Below are 23,361 nucleotides of genomic sequence, written 5' to 3' on the forward strand. Positions count from 1 at the left end.
AGGTTGGCTGGTGGGCGAGGCCTGGTGCTTCTGCAGGAGCCCCCGCCGGTCGGGCCTGCGGAGCCGGAGGGGAGGGGGGGTGGAGGCTGGAGAACTGGAGGGGGGCGGCCAGAGCTAGAGGCGGAGATGGGACGGAGGGGGCGGGCCGAGGGGGAGGAGAGAGGGGAGGAGGGCGGGTGGCCGCGCTGGAGCCGCTCGCATTTGCAGCGGCGGCGGCCGGAGCGAGCGGACTGCAAGGTCAGTGCTCCGGGCGGGACGCGCCCCCTCTGGATGCGCAGCCCCTTCTCTCTGAGCCCCAGGCTGAGTCCTCAAGACAGCGGCCCCCCGCCTCCTGCTGGGCCCGGGACCCAGCCCGCGCTCAGGGGCCCGCAGCTGAGCAGCGGTTTCCGCCTGGAGCCCCTGCCTTGCCCAGAGCCCAGAGTCCAGTGGAGGGAGGACAGGAGAGGACACTCACGGGGCCTGGGAGAAGGCCCTCCTGCCCCAGTTACCCCCTCCCCACCCCCCTGGAAGTGAGGGTGCTGGCAGAGGGGCTGCCCTTTGGTGTGGAGTTTGGAGCAGGTGCCTTCGCTTGGTCGCGGGCCGGGCAGCAGCAGCCACAGGTGAGGAGGTGCCATCCATCGCCCTCTTACAGGTGGAGACACGGAGGTTCGGAGGCCACGCCACTTGCACACAAAGGAGACAGAGCCAGGACTTACCCCAGGTGGGTGTGAACCCCCCATCCCTGCCCTGACCCCCACCTGGACTGCAGGGAGAGGCAATGCCGGGACCTCGGGAGGAGGCTGTCCTGCAGGAAGGACCCCCAGAGCAGCACCCGCCTCCCCTGGGTGAGGGGTTCGAGAAGCAGGCACGGAGGTTGGTGCCGGGTTCAACTCCAGGAGTGGTCAGGCCTTTGCCCAGCACCTCCTCGGGGCTCTTGTGGACTTAGCCATGGGACCTCTCCTCTCTGTGCCTCAGTTTCCTTCTTGGTCCCATGGGGTTAGCATGGTCCCTGCCTCACGGGATGGCTGAGAAGATTCAATGAGATGGTTGGTAGGAAGGCTTAGCCTAGTACCTGCCTGGACCAGGCTGTCCCCCCTCCACCCCATGGCCACCCCCTGAGAGCACATACATCTCTCACCTGCAGCCCGAGCTGCCTCTGCAGGGTTTCCGGACCGCCCCGCCAGCGGCTGGAGCGTCTTGAGTAAGACTGAGGCCGGGGGAGTGGCAACTTCTCCCCGCTGTGGCCCTTCGGAGGGAGGGCTGGCAGGTGCAGGCGTTTGAAAGCCTTTAGGCCGCGGCTTACACAATTCCAGAGCGGCCTGCATTCCCCACGCCTCCCCCCGCCTGAGCGGGAGCGGGAAGCCCAGGTGACCTCGATCCCAGGCCTTCCGTGCTCAGCCCTGGGGGGCGGTACCTGGCTCCGTGTGTCCTCGGTTCCTCGTCTGTCCCCCCAGCGACAACGCCAGCCTTCCTGGGCCCTGGCCTTTTTCTGGCCTCTTCGCTTCGGATTCCCCAGAACCCAGCACTGCGCCCGGCACACGGTTCTGGCCATGCTGTGCGATTGCAGGCGGTGTGTGCAACCAGGCAGAGTTCTTCTCATTGCTTAACAGCCCCGCTCTGCATTTCTCCACCGACCTCATCGCTGCCGCCCCTCCTGCCGCTGCTGCCTCCCGGCTCTTCCCTCACGCGGGGCCTCGGCGCTGGGTCCAGGGTCTAGCCGTCATGCCAACTTCACTCTCAACATTTTTGTCCAGATGGCATGTTTCGTTTTGTTTTTGCTTCCAAGGGATTTCTCTGAGATAGAGTTCCCAAAGGATATGATCATTCTGAAGGCACATGCCACTTGCCACCTGATGGCTTTTAAAATAGTTATCCCAAAAAAGGGGATATGTACTACTATATGTATGTACTACTATATATGTACTACTATATGTAATACTTTAAGCAATAAAAAATTTTTCTTCTAAAAAATAATAAATAAAAATCAATTAAAAAAAAAAACATAATAAAAAAAATAGTTATCCCCAGCAATATGTGCAAGGTTTACTACAGTCCTATGAGCATTTGGGTATTCTCATTTTTGTTTGTTTTGTCTATTTTAACGGGGAGGTCATGGTAGGTTTAAATGTTCCGTTGCTTGAATTATTGAAGCTGGATCCTTCTCAACGTATGTGCTCGCTCTGTTTCCTGCCTCGTGGAGGGAGGAAATCTCCAGGGCACCCTCCTCCTTCCCTTCACCTTCACTTGTGGTGAAGGTTCCACTTGAGCCCGTCTCGTGAGAGTCGGGCGAGGGCCCCCAGGGGCGGGAACAGGAACCCATGGAGTCAGACTGTGCCGGCTGCAGAGACTGCTCTGCCAATCAAGCAGCAAAAACGCCTCCAAGTGCCTCTGAGCGTGGTGCTGTGGGGAGAGAAAAAAAGCTCTTATTTTTTTAAGTCTTGGTGAATTTTTTTTTTCAAGATGGTATTTTTTTAAACGATAAAAGTAGCACACGGTGTGCAGGGCTATTCACTGGAACACGGGGCAGCGAAAGACTGGGAAACAGCCTATGTGCTGAACAAAAGATCACAACCGGATGGCTGAAAAAAACATAAATATATTATCGTAGAGTTCTGGGGGTCGGGGGTCCAAAGTCAGTCCCCGTTGGCCAACAGGGCTGTGTTCCTTCTGGGGGCTCTGGGGGCGACCCTGTGCCTTGCCTTTGCCGGCTGCCAGCATTCCTTGGACCATGGCCCCATCCCTCCATCTTCAAAGGCAGCAGCATACAATCCTCAGATTTCTCTCTGACTCCAGCCCAACCTCCCATGGTCACACCTCCTTCTACGTCTGACTCTCGTTACATTGGGCCCAGCTGGGTTTCTCAGGACCCTTTATTTAATCCCATCTGCAAAGTCCCTTTTGCCAAGTAAAGTGATATCCTCAGGGGGCCAATATTCAGTCCACCACACCCTCAAGGGAAATAAGCAAGGTTCAGAGCAGAGTGTGGGGCTCACGTTTGTTTAAGGGAAAAAAGAAAGAGAGAAGGGATCAATACACCTGTGCTTGCAAAGGCTGCGAAGGAAAGTGGTAAGAGTGGCTGCTTCTGAGAAGAGTGGGTAGAAAGGAAACTTGCCATGGAATATCTGTCTGTATTATTTAAACTTTGCACTACATGCATAGGTCACTGTGTTAAAAACATTTTTTTAAGAAGTAACACACAGTCGTTGTAAAAGTTGAGGCTGTCCAAAAGCGGAGAGAAGGAAAATACCCGCAAATCATTCCCTTTCTCTCCAGCAGAGACCGCCATGCGGAATTTGGCTCTATCCTTGCAGACTTGCAAAAAATGCACATGTCATTTTTCCCCATACATAGGTGGGCTCAGGCTCTGCACGCGGTGACACAATGTGATGGGGGCACTATGCTTGTCACATCTTCCCTCATCCATGTAGGAAGCTTTAATGGCACTGGGTCTCCCCCTGCTCAGACTTACCTTAACTGACTTAACCAGACCCCTGGTAAGTGGACATTTAGATTCCTTGCTGCTGTCCAGAGTAATCTCACACTGTAATCTACGGGTCTGGGTTTTTTGGGTTTTTTTTTAATTGAAGTGAATTCACATAACATGAAATTAAGCACTATAAAGCGAACAATTCGGAGGCATCTAGTGCATCGACAGTGCTGTATATTCACCTCTTCTATCTAGTTCCAGAACATTTCATCATCCCAAAGGATGATGGGGATGGGGTTTCCAAAGGGAAACCCCATCCCCATTAAGCTGTCACTTACCATTTCCCTCCCCACCACCCCCTTCCTCCCCCTGCAACCACTAATCTGCTTTCTGTGTCCACAGATTTGCATATTTTGGATATTGCATATCAAGGAATCATATGTGATGTTTTGTGTCTGGCATAACGTTTGTAGACATCATAGCATGTGTCAGTACTTCACTTTTTTTAAAAATATATTTTTTTTATTGATTTCAGAGAGGGAGAGAGAGAAACATCAATGATGAGAATCATTGATGAGCTACCTCCTGCCTGCCCCCTACTGGGGATCGAGCCTGGAACCCAGGCCTGTGGCCTGACCAGGAATCAAACTGTGACCTGGTTCATAGGTCATGCTCAACCACTAAGCCACACTGGCCAGACTGTACTTCACTTTTTAAACTAATTTTTTTATTGCAGTCTAATTGACATACAAAATTCTATTAGTTTCAGATGTATAACAATGATTCGATGTTTATATATATTACAAAAGTATTTTGTTTCTTTTTATGGCTGGATGACATTCCATTGTATGGATGTAACATCTTTTATTATCTATCTATATGTTAATGGACACTTGGGTTGTTTCCATCTCTTTTTTTTAATATATATTTTATTGATTTTTCACAGAGAGGAAGGGAGAGGGATAGAGAGCTAGAAACATCGATGAGAGAGAAACATCGACCAGCTGCCTCCTGCACACCCCCTACTGGGGATGTGTCCGCAACCAATGTACATGCCCTTGACCGGAATCGAACCTGGGACCTTTCAGTCCGCAGGCCGGCGCTCTATCCACTGAGCCAAACCGGTTTCGGCCGTTTCCACCTTTTAACTATGAATATTTGTGTATTTGACTGGGTGCCTGAATCAGTTCTTTCTGGTACGTAGCCAGGATGTATGTCCTTCTAGACACTCTTTGAACATTTACAATTTTCAGATACTTAGTCAAGTTTTTAAAAAAAAATTTTGTAAGAAAGTGTTGCATACTAAGGCAAATGATGGCAGGAGGACAGATCTGGACAAACGTTTTCTTATTTTCCAGGCCCAGCGAGGACAAGAAAATGTCTACCCGGGACGAAAAGGTAAGTTGCTTCTGGAACTTCCCAGCCTGGAGATCATTGTTTGGTGTTTCCAACAGGAATGAGGAAAAACGCCTGTGAGTTCCAGTTATTGTTACTAACCAGAGAAAGGCAAAGGAAACCGTTCGTATTTCCTTCATTTGTAATTCCTTATTAAACTAGGCAAACAAAAAAGCAAGTGGAAATGCTCTATGCTGGTTGTGCCATCGTGAGATCGCCTCATTCCTTCGTCTACAGAGGGGCTGGGTCAACCCACACAGCTATTCTCTTTCTTTCTTTCTTTCTTTCTTTCTTTCTTTCTTTCTTAATATATTTTTATTGATTTCAGAGAGGATGAGAGAGGGAGAGAGAAATAGAAACATCAGTGATGAGAGAGAATCATTAATCAGCTGCCTTCTATATGTCCCACACTGGGGATCAAGCCCGCAATCCTGGCATGTGCCTTTGACCAGAATCGAACCTGGGTCCCTTCAGTCCGTAGGTTGATGCTCTATCCCCTGAGCCAAACCAGCTAGAGCCACACAGCTGTTATGGGAAAGAATGATGTTCTGTATCAGGAATCATGAAAATGTCTATGATCAGACCTGCTCATCTCACTTATGGGAAAGGAAATGACCCATAAAAAGGAAAAAGTACAATTTATGGCACCATGTTTCTTAGCACATAGGACACCGTTGGTTGTAGACCCTCCGTTATATCAGGTACTATGAAGAAGAAACCTTCACTGTGATGTAATGTGACACAGCACTGAAACTGGCCAATTGTAAAACACATTCAGATCTCAGACATGCTACAATAGAATGTGAGAAAATATGGTTTTAGTATTGGTGATAGAAATGCTAAAAATGAACCATCAGAAAATGCACTTGTGAGAGCTGTTTTTCCTTGGTAAGTTTCTGTGTCATTAAAAAGATATAAATAGCCCTAGCCAGTTTGGCTCAGTGGGGATAGAGTGCCGGCCTGTGGACTGAAGGGTCCCAGGTTCAATTCTGGCCAAGGGCACATGTCTAGATTGTGGGCTCAATTCCCAGTAGGAAGTGTGCAGGAGGCAGCCAATCAATGATTCTCTCCCATCACTGATGTTTCTATTTCTCTCTCCCTCTCCTTTCCTCTCTGAAATCAATAAAATATATACATATATATTTATTTGATATATAAATATATAACAAAAAAAGGTATAAATAAGTCTGGTGCATATAGTGTGTGTGGGGGGGGGGATACAACATTATCTGAAGTCTTTTATTATAATTGTAAAGACATAGATTAGGGGCAGAGATGGGTAGATAAGATTGATAGATGATGATAAATTTGGTGGTTGGGACTATTGTGAATTCATTTCCTTTTGCTCGTGTTTTCATGGTATTAACACTGAAAGAAATTGGTCTAGGGGAAAGGTCTGTAAAGCTGGGGGTAGGAGTCTAGGTGAGTTGGGGCCTGGATGAAGCTGGGAAGCTTCCAGGACCTGTCCCCGGGGTGAGGTGGGTGTTAGGCCGCAGACACGGCAGGGGAGGCGGAGGGTTGGAATGCTGCACCAAGCACACACCTGCCGGACCTCCTGGGGGCCAGAAGCCGTTTGAGAGCCTGGCCCTGCGGGGTGGGGGGGAGGGGGGAGCTGGGAAGACTGGGCCAGAGCCACTGGTAGCAAATAAGCCTCTTAACTGACTCAAAGAACAGTTCCTTTGAGTGCTCTTATGGAGTTAATTGTGTTTTTTAGAAACTTTTAATAGGATTGCTGTTGGGAGCTCTGTGATTTTTTTCAGTTCTCCTTGTTTTTGAGAGGAAAACTGCGCTGTGGGAGAAACCGGTGGGGTTTTCAGCCATGACTCAGACCTGGTTTGCTGCAGCCAGCTCTGCTGAGAGGGGCTCAGAGTCCCGCTCTGCCCCTTCCCAGCTCTCCGGGCCTCAGTTTTCCTGTTCTGTAAAGTGGGAACGGTAGCTCCCTGCTAGAGCGGTGGTGAGAACGAGGTAGGATTGTGCAGGGAAAGCATTTGGCAGGGTGCCTGGCTCCAGTGAACACTTAAACTCGCGGAAGGCGGGGTGGGCTCGGCCATGAGCATAGGCTGGGTTTGCAGCGCATCCGCGGACCCCTCCTCATCGCAGACGATTGCGTGTCACCAGCCACCTCTTGGGAACCCGGGAGCCGGGCTGCTCAGAAAGCCTTGCAGCCCTTCGGCTCCTTTCCCACGAGGCTCCCGGAGGCTCTGGTTCATCGTGGTGCTAGTTCTCTGCCTGGGCTGCGCAGGGGAGATCTCAACCCCGAGGCCTCCCCAGACCCACGGAATCACAGTCTTGGGGCGAGAGGCCCAGGCACCGGAGTTCTTTAGAGCTTCTCTGTTTCCCACGTGCAGCCCGGACTGAGGGCCACAGGCTAGGCCGTGAGGCGGGGAAGGCGGGCGCACGGGATTCCGTCCTGGCCAGCGCATTGCTAACCCCGGCGACTCACTCACACTCCCCACACATCTTCGTTTCTATCTGGATAACCACGCATTCTCTCTTCCTGCGCTTTCGTTTTCTTTCTACACGTTTGTAAACAAAAGGAGGGGAGCTCTGGGCCAGAAAACCAGGCCTGTGTCTCACCAGCTGTGTGACCCGGGGCACGCTGCTTGGCCTCTCTGTTCCCAGCCTCCGCGTCTGTGAATGGAGGTTCGGGCCCCCGCCTCATGGCGGGTTTGCGATGTGTTACAAAGGGCCTTGCCCAGAACTCAGAAATGGCAGGGACTCTAGTTGGAATCTCTACGATTCCCGCCACTGCAGGTATTATTTCCCACGTCGTCTCCACCCAGGCTGGTGACCGTCTTGCTGGGTGGACAGACGCTTATCGAGAAAGGAGCGACCCCTGACCCCAACGGAAAAGGAGAGAAATGCTGCAGCGGGGGCCGGGGCAGGGTGTGGCAGGGAGGCACCTGGGCTGCCAGGGGCCCCTCCCCCAAAGCTGGTCAGCCAGCCGTCACAGGTGGTGGTTTCCATGAACCTCAAACTTCCTCCCCACCCTAGAGAAGGAAAAGCTGTTACGCTTATTTAAAGACTTCCCTGATTTTAAAAATAGGCACCCCTCCGCGCACAGATGCCCGGAGGCGGGGGAGTGGGGGGGTCAGGGGGGCGGCGAGCTGGCGGCTGGGGCCCTCCAGGCCTCCGCAGAGGGAGCCTGCAGTCCTCTGGCCACAGAGAGTTACACCGAGCAGGAGCCCACCTGGCCTCTGCCCTGAAGGGGATGACAGACCCCAACGGTCCCAGAAGCTGCAGGACCTGAGTCCACAGGGGAGGAGAGAGGGGCCCTTTGTGAGCGATACGGGGGAGGTGGCTGGTCTGGAGCTGGGATGCTTATTCTTTTGTTGTAGTTGTTAATTCTGAGAATATTTTTCCATTGATTTTTAGAGAATGGAAAGGAGGGGGAGAAAGAGAAAGAGAGAGAGAGAGAGAGAGAGAGAGAGAGAGAGAGAGAGAGAGAGAGAGAGAGAGAGAGAGAGAGAACATCGAGTGGAAAGGAGGGGGAGAAAGAGAAAGAGAGAGAGAGAGAGAAACATCGATGTGAGACATCAATCGGTTGCCTCCCACATGGTCGGGGATGGAACCTGCAATTGAGGTCGATGCCCTTGACTGGAATCGAACCTGTCCCCTTCAGTCCATGGGCCGGTGCTCTATCCACTGAGCCTAACTGGCGAGGGCCTGAAGGGGGTTAAAGAAGACACTGACAAAGTAGAAGAGGGGCGGGAATTTCAGGCGAGGGAAAATTGCAAAGGCCCTGTGGTGGAAGGGACGTGCCGGGTACAGAGGCTGAGGGCCTTGTGGGCCAGCAGAGAGGGTGGTGAACGGTGAGGTCAGACAGGCAGGCGGAGGCCACAGCATGGACAGGCGTGGGCCTCCGGGAGGCACTGGGTCTTTATTTCTAAGAGCAGTGGGAAGCCCGGGAAGTGTTTTAAGTAAGGGAGTGTGTCAGAGGTCCCTGACATCACCCAGGGTCAGTGTTTTGCTAGGAGAGCTCAGAGAACTGGGCATGCAGCTTGCCTGACGGCTATGACGTATTACAGCCAAAGGACACACATTAAAATCAGCAAAGGGGGGGCCGAATCCAGTTTGGCTCAATGGATAGAGCATGGTCCTGTGGACTGAAAAATGTCCCAGGTTCGATTCCGGTCCAGGGCATGTACCTTAGTTGCGGGCACATCCCCAGTCAGGGGTGTGCAGGAGGCAGCTGATTGGTGTTTCTCTCTCATCGATGTTTCTAACTCTATCCTCTCCCTTCCTCTCTGTAAAAAAACCAATAAAACATATATTTTTAAAAAAATCAGCCAAGGGCAAAGGCGCACGGGGTGAGGTCCAGAGGAAACCAGGCCCCAGCCGGGTCCCACAGGACGTGCTGAACACCTCAGCCACCAGTTGTGACACCGCATGCGCAGGGTTGCCCACCGGGAAAGCTCGGCAGAGACCCGAGGTTTTCCCTGGGAGCTGCTCACAGAGGCATCCTGTCCAGCCCTCACAGAACGGCAGACTCTGGGGAGGCAAGCGGAGGTGCAACATAAACTACATGGTGCACACAAACTGGGCACAGGGAGCGGTTCCTGTCAGGGAATGCTATGGACCCTCCCGAATCTCCGCTTCCCAGATGCCAGCCACGCGCCACGCAGGCCTTGGAGGACAATAGCCTCAGGCCTCTTCTGCACCGGGAGTGACACGGTTATGTTTGCTGATGGGAATGCGAGCGTGAAGGGGGCAGCGGCGGGAGCTGGTACAGCCTCCCCGTAAGAGGAGGATGCAGGGCCAGGGCCCTGGCAGGGGGAGGGAGACAGAGTTATCAGATTCCAGGGCCCTAGCCGGTTTGGCTCAGTAGATAGAGCGTCAGCCTGAGGACTGAAGGCTCCCAACTTTGATTCCGGTCAAGGGCACAGGCCCGGGATGCAGGCTCCAGTAGGGGTGTGGAGGAGGCAGCCAATTAATGATTCTCATCATTGATGTTTCAGCTCTCTTCCTCTCTGAAAACAATAAAAATGTATTAAAAATATTTCAGGGTCATTTGGATGCTAAAATGCACGGGGTTTAGTGATGGATGGGATGTGGGGGTGGAGGGAAGGCTGGGATTGGAGACAATTTCTTTGACCCTGGCTGGATGTGTCCTAAGACCCCTGGACCAGAAGACAGGAGACCCGGGTGCCTGTGGATACGCTGACAGTTGCCATGTTATAGAGCCTCAGTCTCCCCATCTGCTCAGGGAGGGAAGATTGCATCTCAGATCCTTGGTTCTGCCTCTTACACGCTCATTCTTTTCTGCTCAAAAAATCCGGCTTCTCTGGCGTATCGTCCACATTGGCAGAGCATCTTGGGAAGAACAGACCTGAGTTCACTGATGCTTTTTCGGTTCATTTTTTAAAATTCTGCATGATCAAGTTCTCAATGTAAGAAACTGAAACAATAAACTAGTAGATATCACAGGTTGAATCGCATGAAATTGTCCATTTTTACCAGTTTTGGCCTACAAGACAGTAATTTTTTTCCCATTTTCAACGCTTGGTTCTGTTCCATTGTTTTGGTTTTCTTATTCAGAGATTCCAATTATGCGTGTGTTGGACGTAGAGGGGGATACAGAGTCGTTGGCTGCCTGGCTTTTTCTTTGGCCGTGTGTTCTAACACGGGGGCTCCGAGTCACCCGAACAGGGGCAGGTCCTGGCTCTGCCATTTTCCAAGTGTGTGACTGCAGACGTGCCTCCTCCCTCACCGAGACCCAAAATTACGGCCTCGACCTCAGAGGGCTGTTAGGACTTTAAATAAAATAGAGCCTTTTAGGAACTTAGTGTTACGCTAATATAGCAAATAACATCACTAATAATTAGTAATAATAGATGTCGCTGCTGTTGTGTCTCGGAGTTTTAGGGTCGGGGTTTTTTTTTTTTATGAAATAAGCACCTCAAGTCCCCAAAAGTGAGCTCTGGGGGGGCGGGGGGGGGACGGGAACCTGGGGACTTAGAGGACCTTGGGCCCTGGGAATCGGGAATCACCTGAATTTCTTAAAAAGTGCCATTTCTGTGATTGTTGGGTGACCGTGACATGGGGACTTCCCCTCCTACAGATGGCAGCCTCAGAGCCGGCAAAAATAGACATTCACAAGAATGAATGGGTCCGGCTTTCTCATTGCTCCCCTCTCTCCCAGGCAGTCACCGTTCTGGTGCAACGCCTGTCGCGTGTGAAAGAGGGTCTGCGATGCGATGATCGTTGAGGGGTAGCTCTTTTAGGTATTTATGCAGCCCCTCCCCGTGCGGAGGGAGGCGGAGCCTGGGCTGCCCGGAGTTGGCAGGAGACAGGCGATACCCAGTGGCACAGTGCTCACAGGTAAGGGCATGGTGGGGAAACAGAGGAAGGCCATTAAGCCGGCAGGCAGCGGTTAAAGAGGGCCTCCTAGACGTTTGTAAGGCCTGAGAGGGAACTAGGGTGAGACAGATTGGGGGGGAGGGGGGCGGGGAGAGACAGGCTGTGCAAAGTCCCAGAAACAAGAGGCAGCGCAGTTTGTTCAGAACTGAGAGAGGTTCGGTGTCGCTGGGGTGCAGCGGAGGCTGGAAGGACACCAGGGCTCTGACTTTACTGAGCGCAGTGGTGGGCAGGGGTGGGGTGGGGGGAGCAGGGGCACAGCCAGGTGGGCAGCAGGGAGAGGGGATCCTGGCTACCGCGGGGTGGAGAAAGAACGTGGGGTCAGGAGGCCGCATGGGGAGCTGGGGCAGGTGTCCTGTCGGTCGGCTAGGGTTAGATGGGAAAGAGAAGGTGGAGGGCGGGCCGTGTTGAAGAGGCTGCATTGATATGGATGAGCTTGAGGCAGAGAGAGGCGCCAGGGATGGCTGTTGGCTCTGGGCCTGGCAGCGGGGTGGCTGTGATGCCAAGCCCTGGGGGAGCATGGGGGAAGTGGACAGAGGAGGAAAGTGTGGGTCCCAGCAAACAGCCTGCGAGTCATCTGGCTGAGACTCTGAACAGGAGCAGCGTTGAGAACACAGGTGTGCTGAGATCCCAAAGGGGAAGGTCAGAGCCTCAAGGACTCCACCTGACGGGACAGGGGCATGGTGCAGGACACTGAGGAGGGTGGCCAGACATAGGAGAAAAGTCACGAGGCAAGACTGTCAAAAAGAACTGAGTCAGCCTGGCTGGTGTGGCTCAGTGGTTGAGCATTGACCTCAAGCACCAAGAGGTCACTGGTTTGATTCCCAGTGAGGGCACATGCCCATGTTGCAGGCTTGATCCCCAGTAGGGGACACGCAGAAGGCAGCCGATCAATGATTCTCTCTCATCATTGATGTTTCTCTCTCTCTCCCCCTCCTTCTCCCTTCCTCTCTCTTTCAAAAATCAATCAGTCAATAAAAAGAACTACTCAACAGTATGACAGGACACAGTACAGTCAAGCGGATGGGAACCACAGCTGTGGGCTTCGATCTAAAGGTGACCCCAGAGAGAGTGGGGTCAGGATACAGTGGGACAGCAAGGTTAACGCAGGAGGCACCGAGATGGGCGGTTTCCAGGGCCAGGGACTCTGCTGGTCCAGATTTTTGCGTTTGCAAGTGACAGAAACAACTCAGTGTAGCTTAAGCCACCAAGGAAATCCAACAGTTTGTGAGACTGAGGGTGAGACTGAAAAGCCTGGGGTTTTGCAGAGGCTGGCAGCCGGCCGATAAGCCAAGACGTGAACTATTCACGGGCGGTGCTGGGACGGAGCAGCCGAGAGAGGGTTTCCCACGCGGGAGGAGGAGAATCGCCGTCACTGTGGAGCGGCCGCTCCAGGCCGGGCACCGAGATCGCCGCTCTGCCTTCCTGCCTGAGTCAGTCCTCCCGCCGGGCCGGGCTCTGGCGGGAGGCACTCGAGCGGGCAGTCCGGGGCGGGCGGTGGGTTTCAGAGGCCCACGGCATTTTCGGGATGAGCTATACTGTGGCCCTTTTCTGGAACTTCTCTGCTTCTGAAATGACAGATTTTTTAAACTTAAAACCAGAGTTCTTTTCTGCTCTGCTGGGTGCCATAAATATTTTCATCCCACATTACTAAACGTTGCATCTTTTTACTGGTCGCAAGGTTTCAGGAGGAAAACTCTTCTCTTCTGTAAAATGTGTGGTTTTTGCAAAGCGCTCGGAGTCCACCCCCACCCCCACCCCCATGCTGCAGGCTAGCACAGGAGGCTTTGGGGGGGAGAGGTATGGCCAGTAGCCCCCCTTGGCCAGCCTGGGAGCCAAGTGGTGGAGGATCCAGCCTGAGATGAGTCGCAGCTCGACATGGGAGACAGGGTACCAGGGCCCTCGCTGACAGGCGCTTGGTGGGCTGCTGCTGCTGCTGCTGCTGCTGCTTCTTCTTCTTTAATATATTTTATTGATTTTTTTTACAGAGAGGAAGGGAGAGAGATAGTTAGAAACATCGATGAGAGAGAGTCATCGATCAGCTGCCTCCTGCACACTTCCCACTGGGGACGTGCCCACAACCAAGGTACATGCCCTTGACCGGAATCGAACCTGGGACTTTTCAGTTCACAGGCCGACGCTCTATCCACTGAGCCAAACCAGTTAGGGCTTGGTGGGCTTGTAAGTCAGGTGTCATGTGAGACTCTGGAGATACAAACACTGCCCTGATGGAGCTTAAATGCTAGTGTGGAGAGAGAGAAGTAATAAACAGCTGACCAAAAATATTTCTAGTTGGAAATTGTTTGAAGGGCTCTCAAAGGAAAGGTACAGAATATACAGAGGGGTTATCCAATTAAGGAGGGGTCTGATTTACATGTGAGGGTCAAGGAGGGCCTCTCTGAGGAAGGGACATTCCAGCTGAGGCTTCCAGCTGAGGAAGAGCGAGCCAAGCCAGCGTGGGGAGAGGAGTGTGCCAGGCTGAGGGAAGACCCCACAGGAGGCCCAGAGGGGGCGAGGGTAGCCCCGGGGTAGGTTGTGGGGCAGGAGATGACAGCAAACCTTGCAAGACCCAGTACATCCTTGGAAGGATCTTGGATGTTTATTCAAAGAGCAAACAGCAGGGGGCAGTGATATGGTCAGGCGTGATGGTCAGGGGTGAAGGTTTATAAAATCCATTCAGGCTGCTGGTGAGAGTGCGCTGAAGAACTGGGTCGGAGGAGAGAGATCGATAAGGAGGCTGTTGCAGTCTTCTGGGTGAGAGGCTGACGGCCTGGTCTAGGGAGACGGTGGAAGAGGAAATGAGCAGTGGGGGTCGGGAGAAGAGAGAGCCAGGATCCTGGATGGGCACAGATTCAGGAGGTTCAACTCCTGGGAGGTTATATGCTCTCCTTGGGCCTCTTCGCGTCGGAGGAAGTCTCAAGTCAGGGGCTCCCTGAAGCTTGAACACTGGGAGACTGGGCAGGGGAGGCAGCCTGGAACCGATGGGATTCCTGGATGTGGCATTTTGGAGCACCACCCCCCCTCCACACACGTCACCCACAACCTCGCCCCACAGTCTCAGCGCACTTACCGTAACAAGAAAACATTGGGATTCAGGAAAGGCTTATGGAAGAGGTGGTATCCTTTTAATGGGTTTGGAGCTTAGAAATGTACAAGGCACCACAGAACCGGAAGGAACAGTGGCCTGGGACCAAAGAGCTTCAGTCCTATTTTGAAGCACATGGCTGCTGGTTACCTGAGACCGTGAGCAAACCCTGGCCGCTCATGGCCCCGTCACTGAACGCATGGGCAGATCTGACCAGACCTGACATGCAGACGTCCTCAGTGATATATAGAGACATTTATTTTAATTGTTGTCTAGTATTTCATCACACAAATAGGAAGGATTCATTTGTCTTCTACCATTTAGGTGAACATTTCTGATGAACACTATTTTTTTTTAAATATATATTTTTTTTATTGATTTCAGAGAGGGAGAGGGAGAGAGAGAAACAACAATGATGAGAGAGAACCATCAATCAGCTGCCCTTTTCATGCCCCCCACTGGGGATCAAGCCCGAAATCCAGGCATGTGCCCTAGACTGGAATCGAACCCGGGACCCTTCAGGCTGACGCTCCATCCACTGAACCACACCAGCCAGGGCTGGTGAACATTCTTGGGCATGTCAATGATTAGAGCACGTGTGGGCAGTGTTTGCGGGGAGCCCATCTGGGGACGGAATCACTAGATCATTAAGAAAGATATGCACAGCTTCATCTTGACAAAGCAATCCACATTGCTGCCAGAAACGGTGGTGCCACGGCCTGTTCTTATCTTCAGTGTTCAACAGACCCCCTTATTTCACGCCTTCACCGTTTGCTGCTGCAGACTTTATAACCTGGCCATCGGAGGAGTGAAAGGTGTGCGGTTGTTACGTCACCTCGCATTTTCCTGAGTGCTGGTGGAGAGGAGCGTCTTGGCCATTTGGGTTTTCTCTTAAGTGACTTGCTTCATATCCATCACCTAGTTGTCCATGGTGTTGTCTTTTTGAAGTAACATTTCTTTCTATATTCTGGGCGCTAAATCTGTGTCTGTTAAGTACATTGTAATATTTACCCCCAATCGGTGTGTGTCTTAACTTTGTAGGGGTGTCTGTGAGATAGAAAAGCTTTTAGTTTTGATGAGGCAGTTCTATCCATTTCTTTGTGTTTAGTCTTCTTTTTTTTTTAAAAAAAATACATTTTTATGAAGAACTTAAACTGACGGACAAAAATAGATACAGAGACAGAGAAGTATCAAACCAGTGTGGTACGCATACCCCCAGGGGTACGGGAAGAGTTTGGTGGGGATATGCACTGCACCGTGCTTAGTTGCGCCTAATTCTACGTTCTCGTGAGTACGAGGGGCACTCAGCATTACGAAAATTATAGAAGAGGTACACATATGTCAAAAGTTTGGGAAACACTGATCAAACTTCAAAGGGAAGGCAGGGGTGAGTGTGTGTCGGGGTAAGAGATCAATGGACACAGACAGTAGGGGGTAAGGGTACATGCTTGGGGGTGGGGGCGGTTGAGGAGAGGTCAGTGGAGGAAAAAGGAGACACATGTAATGCTATATGTAATATTTTAAACAATAAAGATTTTTTAAATGTGTATATATACATATATATGTATATTTATATATATACATATATATGTGTGTGTGTATATATATAATTGATTTTAGAGAGGAAGGAACAGGGAGAAAGAGAGGCATCAATGATGAGAAAGAATCCTTGATTGGCTGCCTCCTGCTTGCCCCACACTGGGGATCGAGCCCACAACCCAGAATCGAACCGTGACCTCCTGGTTCATAGGTTGATGCTAAACCACTGAGCCATCCCAATCGAGCAGTTTTATCTTCTTTAAACAACCTTTCCCTGTTTTGAGGTCATGAAGATACTTGTTTGTATTTTGTTCTAAGACTTTTAAAGTTTGTTTTTTTTTTAAATAGATTTTATTGATTTTTTACAGAGAGGAAGGGAGAGAGAGAACTAGAAACGTCGATGAGAGAGTAACATCGACCAGCTGCCTCTTGCACACCCCCTACCGGGGATGTGCCCGCAACCAAGGTACATGCCCTTGACCGGAATGGAACCCGGGACCTTTCAGTCCGCAGACCAACGCTCTACCACTGAGCCAAACCGGTTTCGGCAGACTTTTAAAGTTTTTTTTTTTTAAATACATTTATATACACTGAGTGGCCAGATTATTATGATCTCTGAACACATAATAATCTGGCCACTCAGTGTATATCCTATATAATAAAAGGCTAATATACAAATTGTCCCCTTGACCAGGAGTTCAACCAACAGGCAGGCTGGCCAACCGCCCATGTCCCCTCCACCTGGACAGGCTGACCAGATGCCACCAATGCACAAATTTATGCACTGGGCCTCTAATCTAAGCTAATAAAAGGGAAAGATGCAAATTGACCATACTTCTGCGATACCAGCCATTCAGGATTGAGTATGCAAATTAACCCAAATTAACCCTGTAATTTGCATACACAGGCACTGAGTGGCCGGGGGCGGGGTTCCACACCACCCCAGCTACTCCGGGCCTCTGGGCAGCATGGGAAGGCGGAAAGGCGGCTCTGGGCTGGAGCAAAGGCAGTGCCAGCAGTCAGGGGAAGGCAGGCCCATTCTTGCACAGATCATTCAGAGATCATCATAATCTGGCCACTCAGTGTAAATATATATGTTAATGCTAATGCCTCCTCAATTTATTCTTTGTGTTGTGTGGGCGTCTTTTGTTTACTTACTTTTCTATTGGGAAAGCCAGTTGTCCTAAGTTCCCCAGCCCTTCCTGCTGATCTGAACTGCCACCACCATCACATCGAGGTTCCCGCAGGGCCCTGAGTCTGCTTAGGGCTCCCATCTGTTCCACTGACCACATTGCCTATTCTTGTATCCATACCTGAAAGTTTTCATTATTGAACTTTATTTAAAAAATGTATTATCTGGGCAAAAAGGGGGAGGATTATTTGCTTTTTGCTTTGAGGCCATCGGTCTTTAAATAACTGTACATTGTGTATTTAAATCAGTGGAACCTAGGGGAAAAAAAATCCATTTGCTTCTCACCTTCCCAGGACTGGTCCGCCACGGCAGGAAGCAGAGAGGGGGGTCGGGCCTTCACTTTTCTGTGAAACTCTGCAGCTTTTACTTTCGGCTTTCCCTTTCCCCTCCCAACTCTCGCCTCTGGTTTTCCGGGTTGTGATACCTCTGAACCAGGCGGCCTTCTTGCGATCTTTCTATGTGGGCCCGTGATGGGTTTTTTGTAACTGGGTTGTAGTACCAGTGCCGTTGGTTGCTGCCAGCCAGACCACAGTGCTAGGCCCGCTGGGGTCTGGCATTTCCTGTCGCCTCACTGACACGGACAGCCTGGATTCCAAAAATAAACGCACAAGAAACCGCCGTGACCTCACGGTCTCTGTGCTCGCACGGTGCTCTGAGCTCGGGGGCTGCCTTCACCCCTGGGGCCCAGCCCCTGGGGCCCTGCTCCTCGCCAGAGAGACGTGGGGTCCCCGTGGTCTGGTCGGGCTCACTCTCTGTCCCCCCCTCCCTTGCAGACCGTCACGCGAAGGGCCAAGGTTGCTCCCGCCGAGAGGATGAGCAAGTTCCTGAAGCACTTCACTGTCGTCGGGGATGACTACCACGCCTGGAACATCAACTACAAGAAGTGGGAGAACGAAGAAGAGGAGGAGGAGGAGGAGGAGCAGCAGCGGGGAGAGGAGGATCAGCCGCAGCCCACGCCAGCCTCGGAGGAGGAGGGCAGAGCTGCTGGCTCCACTTCGGGCCCCGTCTCCACGCCCCGGCGCCCCCGGGACCTGAGGACCCGGGTGAAGAAGCTCTTCGCCTCCCACAGGTTCCAGGTAGGCGGGCAGGGCGCCCCGCTGAGGGTCACGAGGCCAGGTGTGTGTGTGTGTGTGTGTGTGTGTGTGTGTGTGTGTGGCGCTGCCGCCGCCTCATTCACTGGGCAGGTGTCTCCTGAGCACCGGCCACGTGCCCGGCGCCCGCACAGAGCCGGGCACACAGGGCAGGGCCCGTGTTTCCGGGATGAAATCGGACTCCAGAGGTCCGTCGTCTGGTGAGTGGATAAACTGAATGTGGTCCGTCCACCCCATGGAACACTGTTCAGCCACGAAAAGGAAGGCTGGACCTGGAGGACATGCTGCTGAGTGAGGGAAGCCAGGCACTGACGGCCCTGTATTGTGTGATTCCATGTACGTGGCATGTCCAGAAGGAGCAAATCCATAGACACCGACAGCAGAGGGGTGGTTGTCCCAGGCTGGAGGGCGGGGAGGACGGGCAGTGGCTGCCCCATGGAGGCAGGGCTCCCTCGTGGATGCAGTCGGGGTGATGAAGATGTTCGGGTCTATTTCGTGGCGATGGCTCCGCAACCTCGGGAATAGACTTCGTGCTACTGGGTTTTAAAATGGTTAAAATGGTACATTTCATGTTGTACACATCTTGCCGCACACTCACAAAGTAAAATAAAGGGTAAACATTGGAGGCAGGAAAAAAAAAAAAGAAAGAATGTGCCAGCCCCACAGGGCCAAGAGGGTGCCAGGCCACACCCACCCTTCACCCTCGGGGCCTCAGTCTCAGCCAAAAACACCTGCCAGGCTTAACTCGCCGCTGACTTCCAGGTGGGGTGATGGGGAGGACTGAGAGGGAGGTGGGGGCTTCCAAGAATAGCAAAGGAATGGAGCTTTCTGTGGAGTTCAGGATGGTCCTGCCCTGGGATTTTGAAGGATAAAAGCAGGTGGAGTCTGGCTGGCCGTCAGGTGGGCAGGCAGGAGTCCAGGAGCACGGCGGAGGCCCAGGGACACTGGGGAAGCACGCCCGTCACCACATGGAGCCACGTGGGGGCCCTGGGCCACGACAGTCCAGTGCCGCCCAGAGCAGTGTCCCTTCCGGAAGCAGAGAGAAGCGGCCCTCGCCCCTCCCACCGCTGACTTTGTTCCAGGGTGAAATAAGGAAAACCTATTTTGGTATCTTTCCGCTTTTGTGTGGCTTAGAGAGAGAACGCGGGCCAAGCAGCCCGCACAGTGCTTTCCTCTGAGGCTGCGACAGGAAAGAGAGCGTGGTATTAAGTTGTTGGGGTTGAAATCCCAAACCCTCAATTTCAGGAGGAGGAGGAAGGAGCCAGCTTCCTCCCAGCTGCACGGGGAGCCCTGGATGACCCTCTGGGAGGCGCCCTGACTCAGCCCACAGCTGGCCCCCGAGCTGGGGCCCCGGAGATGCTGGCACTGGGGGAAATAATAGAGGGGTCTAGTCCTTCGCTCAACAGCCGTTTCTTAGCACGTGTGTGTGTGTGTGTGTGGGGGGTGTGTGTATGTGTGTGTGTGTGTGTGTGTGTGTGGTGTGTGGGGTGTGTGTAGGGGGGAATGGGGGGGTATGGTGTGTGTGGGAGGTGTGGGGGGTGTATTGTGTGTGTGGGGGGGTGTGGTGTGTGTGGGTGTGTGTGTGTGTGTGGTGTGTGTGTATGTGTGTGTATGTGTGTGGTGTGTGGGTTGTGTGGGGTGTGTGTGTGTAGGGGGTGGGGGGTGTGGTGTGGGGGGGTGTGTGTGGGGGGGTGTATTGTGGGGGAGTGTGGTGTGTGTGTGTGGGGGGGTGTGGTGTGTGTGTGTAGGGGGGAGGGTACAGTGGTGAGCTGGTGGACACGTTTCTGCCCCACTCACGGATGCAGTCACTCCAGAAACCACCCAGACAGATAACTGGTTACAGTGGAGAGAAGCCCTCTGAAGGGAACAGAAGGGGCTCTGAGGGATCCTGGGGAGGGGAGAGACGTGTCTAGGGGGTGACATACCCCCTTTTGCTCCCCAACAGCTGAAGGCTGGGCAGGGAGAAGGAGGAGCTTTCCAGGCAGATGGCCCCGTTGTTAAGGGTCCGAGGTAGGGATGGGTCTGCAGCATTGCAGGACTGGGAAGGGTCCACAAGGCATGTGTGTGGTGAGAAGAGGGACCACTTGGCAAGGGAGGAGGCCCGGAAGGTCGCCATGGCAGCGGGCAGCCATGGGAAGTTTACATGCGGGTGGGAGGGGATGGCATGACCAGATTTGGAGAAGGGGCGCAGAGTACAAGAAAGGTGGCCACCTCCCGGGGGGGGGGGGGGGGGGGTAATGGGCTCAGGCTCAGGGGTGAGATCTGTGCTGGTAGCATCAGCATACACAAGATTCTGGAATCCCTTTCTTGCAAACCACTTGCTCCACATGTTTTGAGGTGGCCAAGATGACATGATGTACAGCTAACTGCTGTCACACATGGGATGGTGGAACCAGGCATCGTAGCTTTGTGACCTTGGGCCTCTCTGTCCTTCATTCACTTTGAGATGATTATAAAATTAATCATCTCAAAGTGAATCGCTCAGTGGCATTTACTTGATACATTCCCAGTGTTGCACAGCCATCACCACTATCTAGTTCCAGAACATTTCATCGCCCCCAGAGGGGATCTGGCACCCATTACACAGTGACCTCCCAGCCCTGACAACCGCTAATCTTACTGCGTCTATAGATCTGCCTCTTCTGGACATTTCATACAAATGGAATCGCACAATACAGATGGTCTTTTCCGTCTGGCTTCTGGACGTCGCTGTAACCCAGCTGCCCATCGCGGGCAGAGCCTGGAGGTTCCTCCCACCACTCAGACCGCTGAGGCTCCATGTTTTCCACTGAGCGTCTCCTCTGGGCTGACCCTGGCGAGAGCAAAGCACAGTACTAGGGAGACAAAAACGTGGCAGAATGTTTTTTTTATGAATTAGCAGTTTGTTTTGAGAGATGCTGGAAACGGGGAACGAGTAAGAAAAAGACAAGCAGTGCCCGGCCGACATGGCTCAGTGGTTGAACGTTGACCTATGAACCAGGAGGTCACGGTTTGATTCCCGGTCAGGGCACATGCCTGGGTTGCGGGCTCCATCCCCAGTGTGGGTGTGCAGGAGGCAGCTGGCCAATGATTCTCATCATTGATGTTTCTATCTCTCTGTCTCCCTTGATCTCCGAAATCAACAAAAATATATATTTTTTAAAAAGACAAGTAGTGAAGAGGGTCAGTGAGCGAGCTGTCCTGAGATGCCCTGGTAACAGGCACTGAGGTGGCGAACAGCCACAGCCAGGAAGGCAGCAGGGGAAGAAGGGGCTTCTATGGCTTCTGTGGAGGAGCTGGCCCCCAGCGGGCTCCCCACAGGGTGCATGGGCCACAGCTGGCAGCCTCCCATCCTTGGCATTTTCCCTAGTGGTTTCATCCAGATGTTTCCAAGCCAACCTTGGGAAGAGGGAAGGCGGTCTCCCTTTCGGGCTCATGGCTTCTCCTCCTTCCCGGGGCCCACAGGTCATCATCATTTGCCTGGTTGTGCTGGATGCCCTCCTGGTGCTGGCCGAGCTCATCCTGGACCTGAAGATCATCCAGCCGGACAAGAACAACTACGCCGGCCGGGTATGTGCCCACAGCCCTTCACGCCCCTTCGCTCCGGTGCCCGCCCTGGAGGGGACCCGGGAGGGTGGACGGCGTCCGCCCTGGGGCGGCACGAGAGCAGATCGGGTGCTCTCGGCCCGAGCGCAGAGGGAATGTCTTCCTTTACGCGTCATGGATAAGCATGGACTACAACAGGAAACCTTCTCCTCTCTCTTCACGGCTTCCTGGGCCGCTGAGCTGGCGTGTGTCCCTGATTCCAGAGGGCGCTCTGACCGGGATGTAATATTACATACTTTCCCGTCCCCCAGAAGAGCCGTTTCTCCTTAGCTGTTCTGACGGGGTCCCTAGGCTGGAGCCATCGGGGATGTGCCACTGTTTGTTCCCTGATTCACACTTCCTGCCAGAGTCCCTCCCAGACACCCGCCCAAGGGGCACTGGACACCCCAAAAATGCACCCCCTGTGGCCCGTCGTCAGTAACATAGGAGACAGCCGGGAGCTGGAAAGCTTCTCCCAACACTTTTTAAAAAACAAAAGTCCAGCCGAAACCGGTTTGGCTCATGGATAGAGCGTCGGTCTGTGGACTGAAAGGTCCCAGGTTCGATTCCGGTCAGGGGCATGTACCTTGGTTGCGGGCACATCCCCAGTGGGGAGGTGCAGGAGGCAGCTGATTGATGATTCTCTCTCATCGAAGTTTCTAACTCTCTATCCCTCTCTCTTCCTCTCTGTACAAAATCAATAAAATATATATATTTTTTAAAAACACAAAAGTCCATTTATAATGCAAAAATGCCCTTTCAGGTGTAAACCACCGCCCTTCCTACTGGCAGCCCCTTTCCCAAGGCAGCCCTTAGGTGTCACTCTGCGGCAGCCCGTCCTTCCGTACTCGGATGAATGTCTCCTCTATTTTTTTTTTTTTAACAGAATCAATAACATACCTGCAAACTCAGTCTTGTGCCCTTCTTTTTCCTCAACTTTTTTATTATGAAAAAAAGGCAAATCTACATTTTGCTATATTTGCTTTAGATCTCTATCCACAAACACACCCATATATTATTGTCTGACCATTTGAAAATAAGTTAGACATCATGACACTTCATCCTAACTAGTTTGATGTACATAATAAGGTCTTCCTCCTACAGAACCATACTAGCATTTTCATACCTTAAAAATTATCAATAATTCCTTATCTAGTAGCCAATTAGCATCCACTCATGAGCATTGGCTGGCCAGTGAATACACTGGGGGATGCAAACTGGTGATTTTAATTTTTCTTTCCTTCTACATCACATAGTTGGTATTCTTTTATAAGAGCTTTCCTTTTCCCTGTGTACACGTGTGTGCATGTACCACTCACTATGGACGCATGGGTTTTTGTAGAAAAATTGAAATATCCATTAAAGGGCAGTCATCAAATGCATTATGGTTCCTCCATATGGAGCACTACGCAATTGTGTATTCAGTGTATTACAATGATAGCCATTCTTTTCAATATTCAAATGGTCCCAGTTCTGGCGACTGTGAGCCCTTTGAGAGGACTGCTGTGCTCCTTTGACACGACCCCATAGTCTTTGAGCATTTCCCCGCTCAAAGATGATGTCCCAGCTGACTTTGAACTTTCCCTGCCTCAGAATGGAAATGGTTCCTTTACTGAAGACCAGTATTTATCAGTCAGGATCTGAGAACTCTTCACTCACCATCTACTTGGTGATCACTGCTAGTCAACCCATATGGATCAGCCTTAAGTCTTTTTAACAATTGCATAGTGCT

General features: G+C 52.2%; 1 protein-coding gene across 3 annotated transcripts in view; it reads left to right on the forward strand.

The window, feature by feature from the left end:
* The window catches only part of HVCN1 (hydrogen voltage gated channel 1), a gene marked incomplete at its 3' end in the record, with an annotated part of 26,361 nt that continues 3,000 nt past the window's right edge, over window positions 1-23,361 (forward strand). For 2 of the 3 annotated variants that reach the window (XM_084868082.1, XM_084868081.1), the window contains exons 1-5: window positions 204-237; window positions 632-700; window positions 4,765-4,804; window positions 17,748-18,050; window positions 21,510-21,614. In XM_084868082.1, the coding sequence (XP_084724208.1) occupies window positions 4,784-4,804; window positions 17,748-18,050; window positions 21,510-21,614 (429 nt within the window). In that variant the 5' untranslated portion in view covers window positions 204-237; window positions 632-700; window positions 4,765-4,783. Of the gene's footprint in view, window positions 49-203; window positions 238-631; window positions 701-4,764; window positions 4,805-17,747; window positions 18,051-21,509; window positions 21,615-23,361 lie in introns of those variants that run through there. The other variant, XM_084868083.1, reaches the window with a different exon arrangement.

This window comes from Pipistrellus hanaki, assembly GCF_964339955.1.
Source record: "Pipistrellus hanaki genome assembly, chromosome: 19".
Lineage (NCBI taxonomy): Eukaryota > Metazoa > Chordata > Mammalia > Chiroptera > Vespertilionidae > Pipistrellus > Pipistrellus hanaki.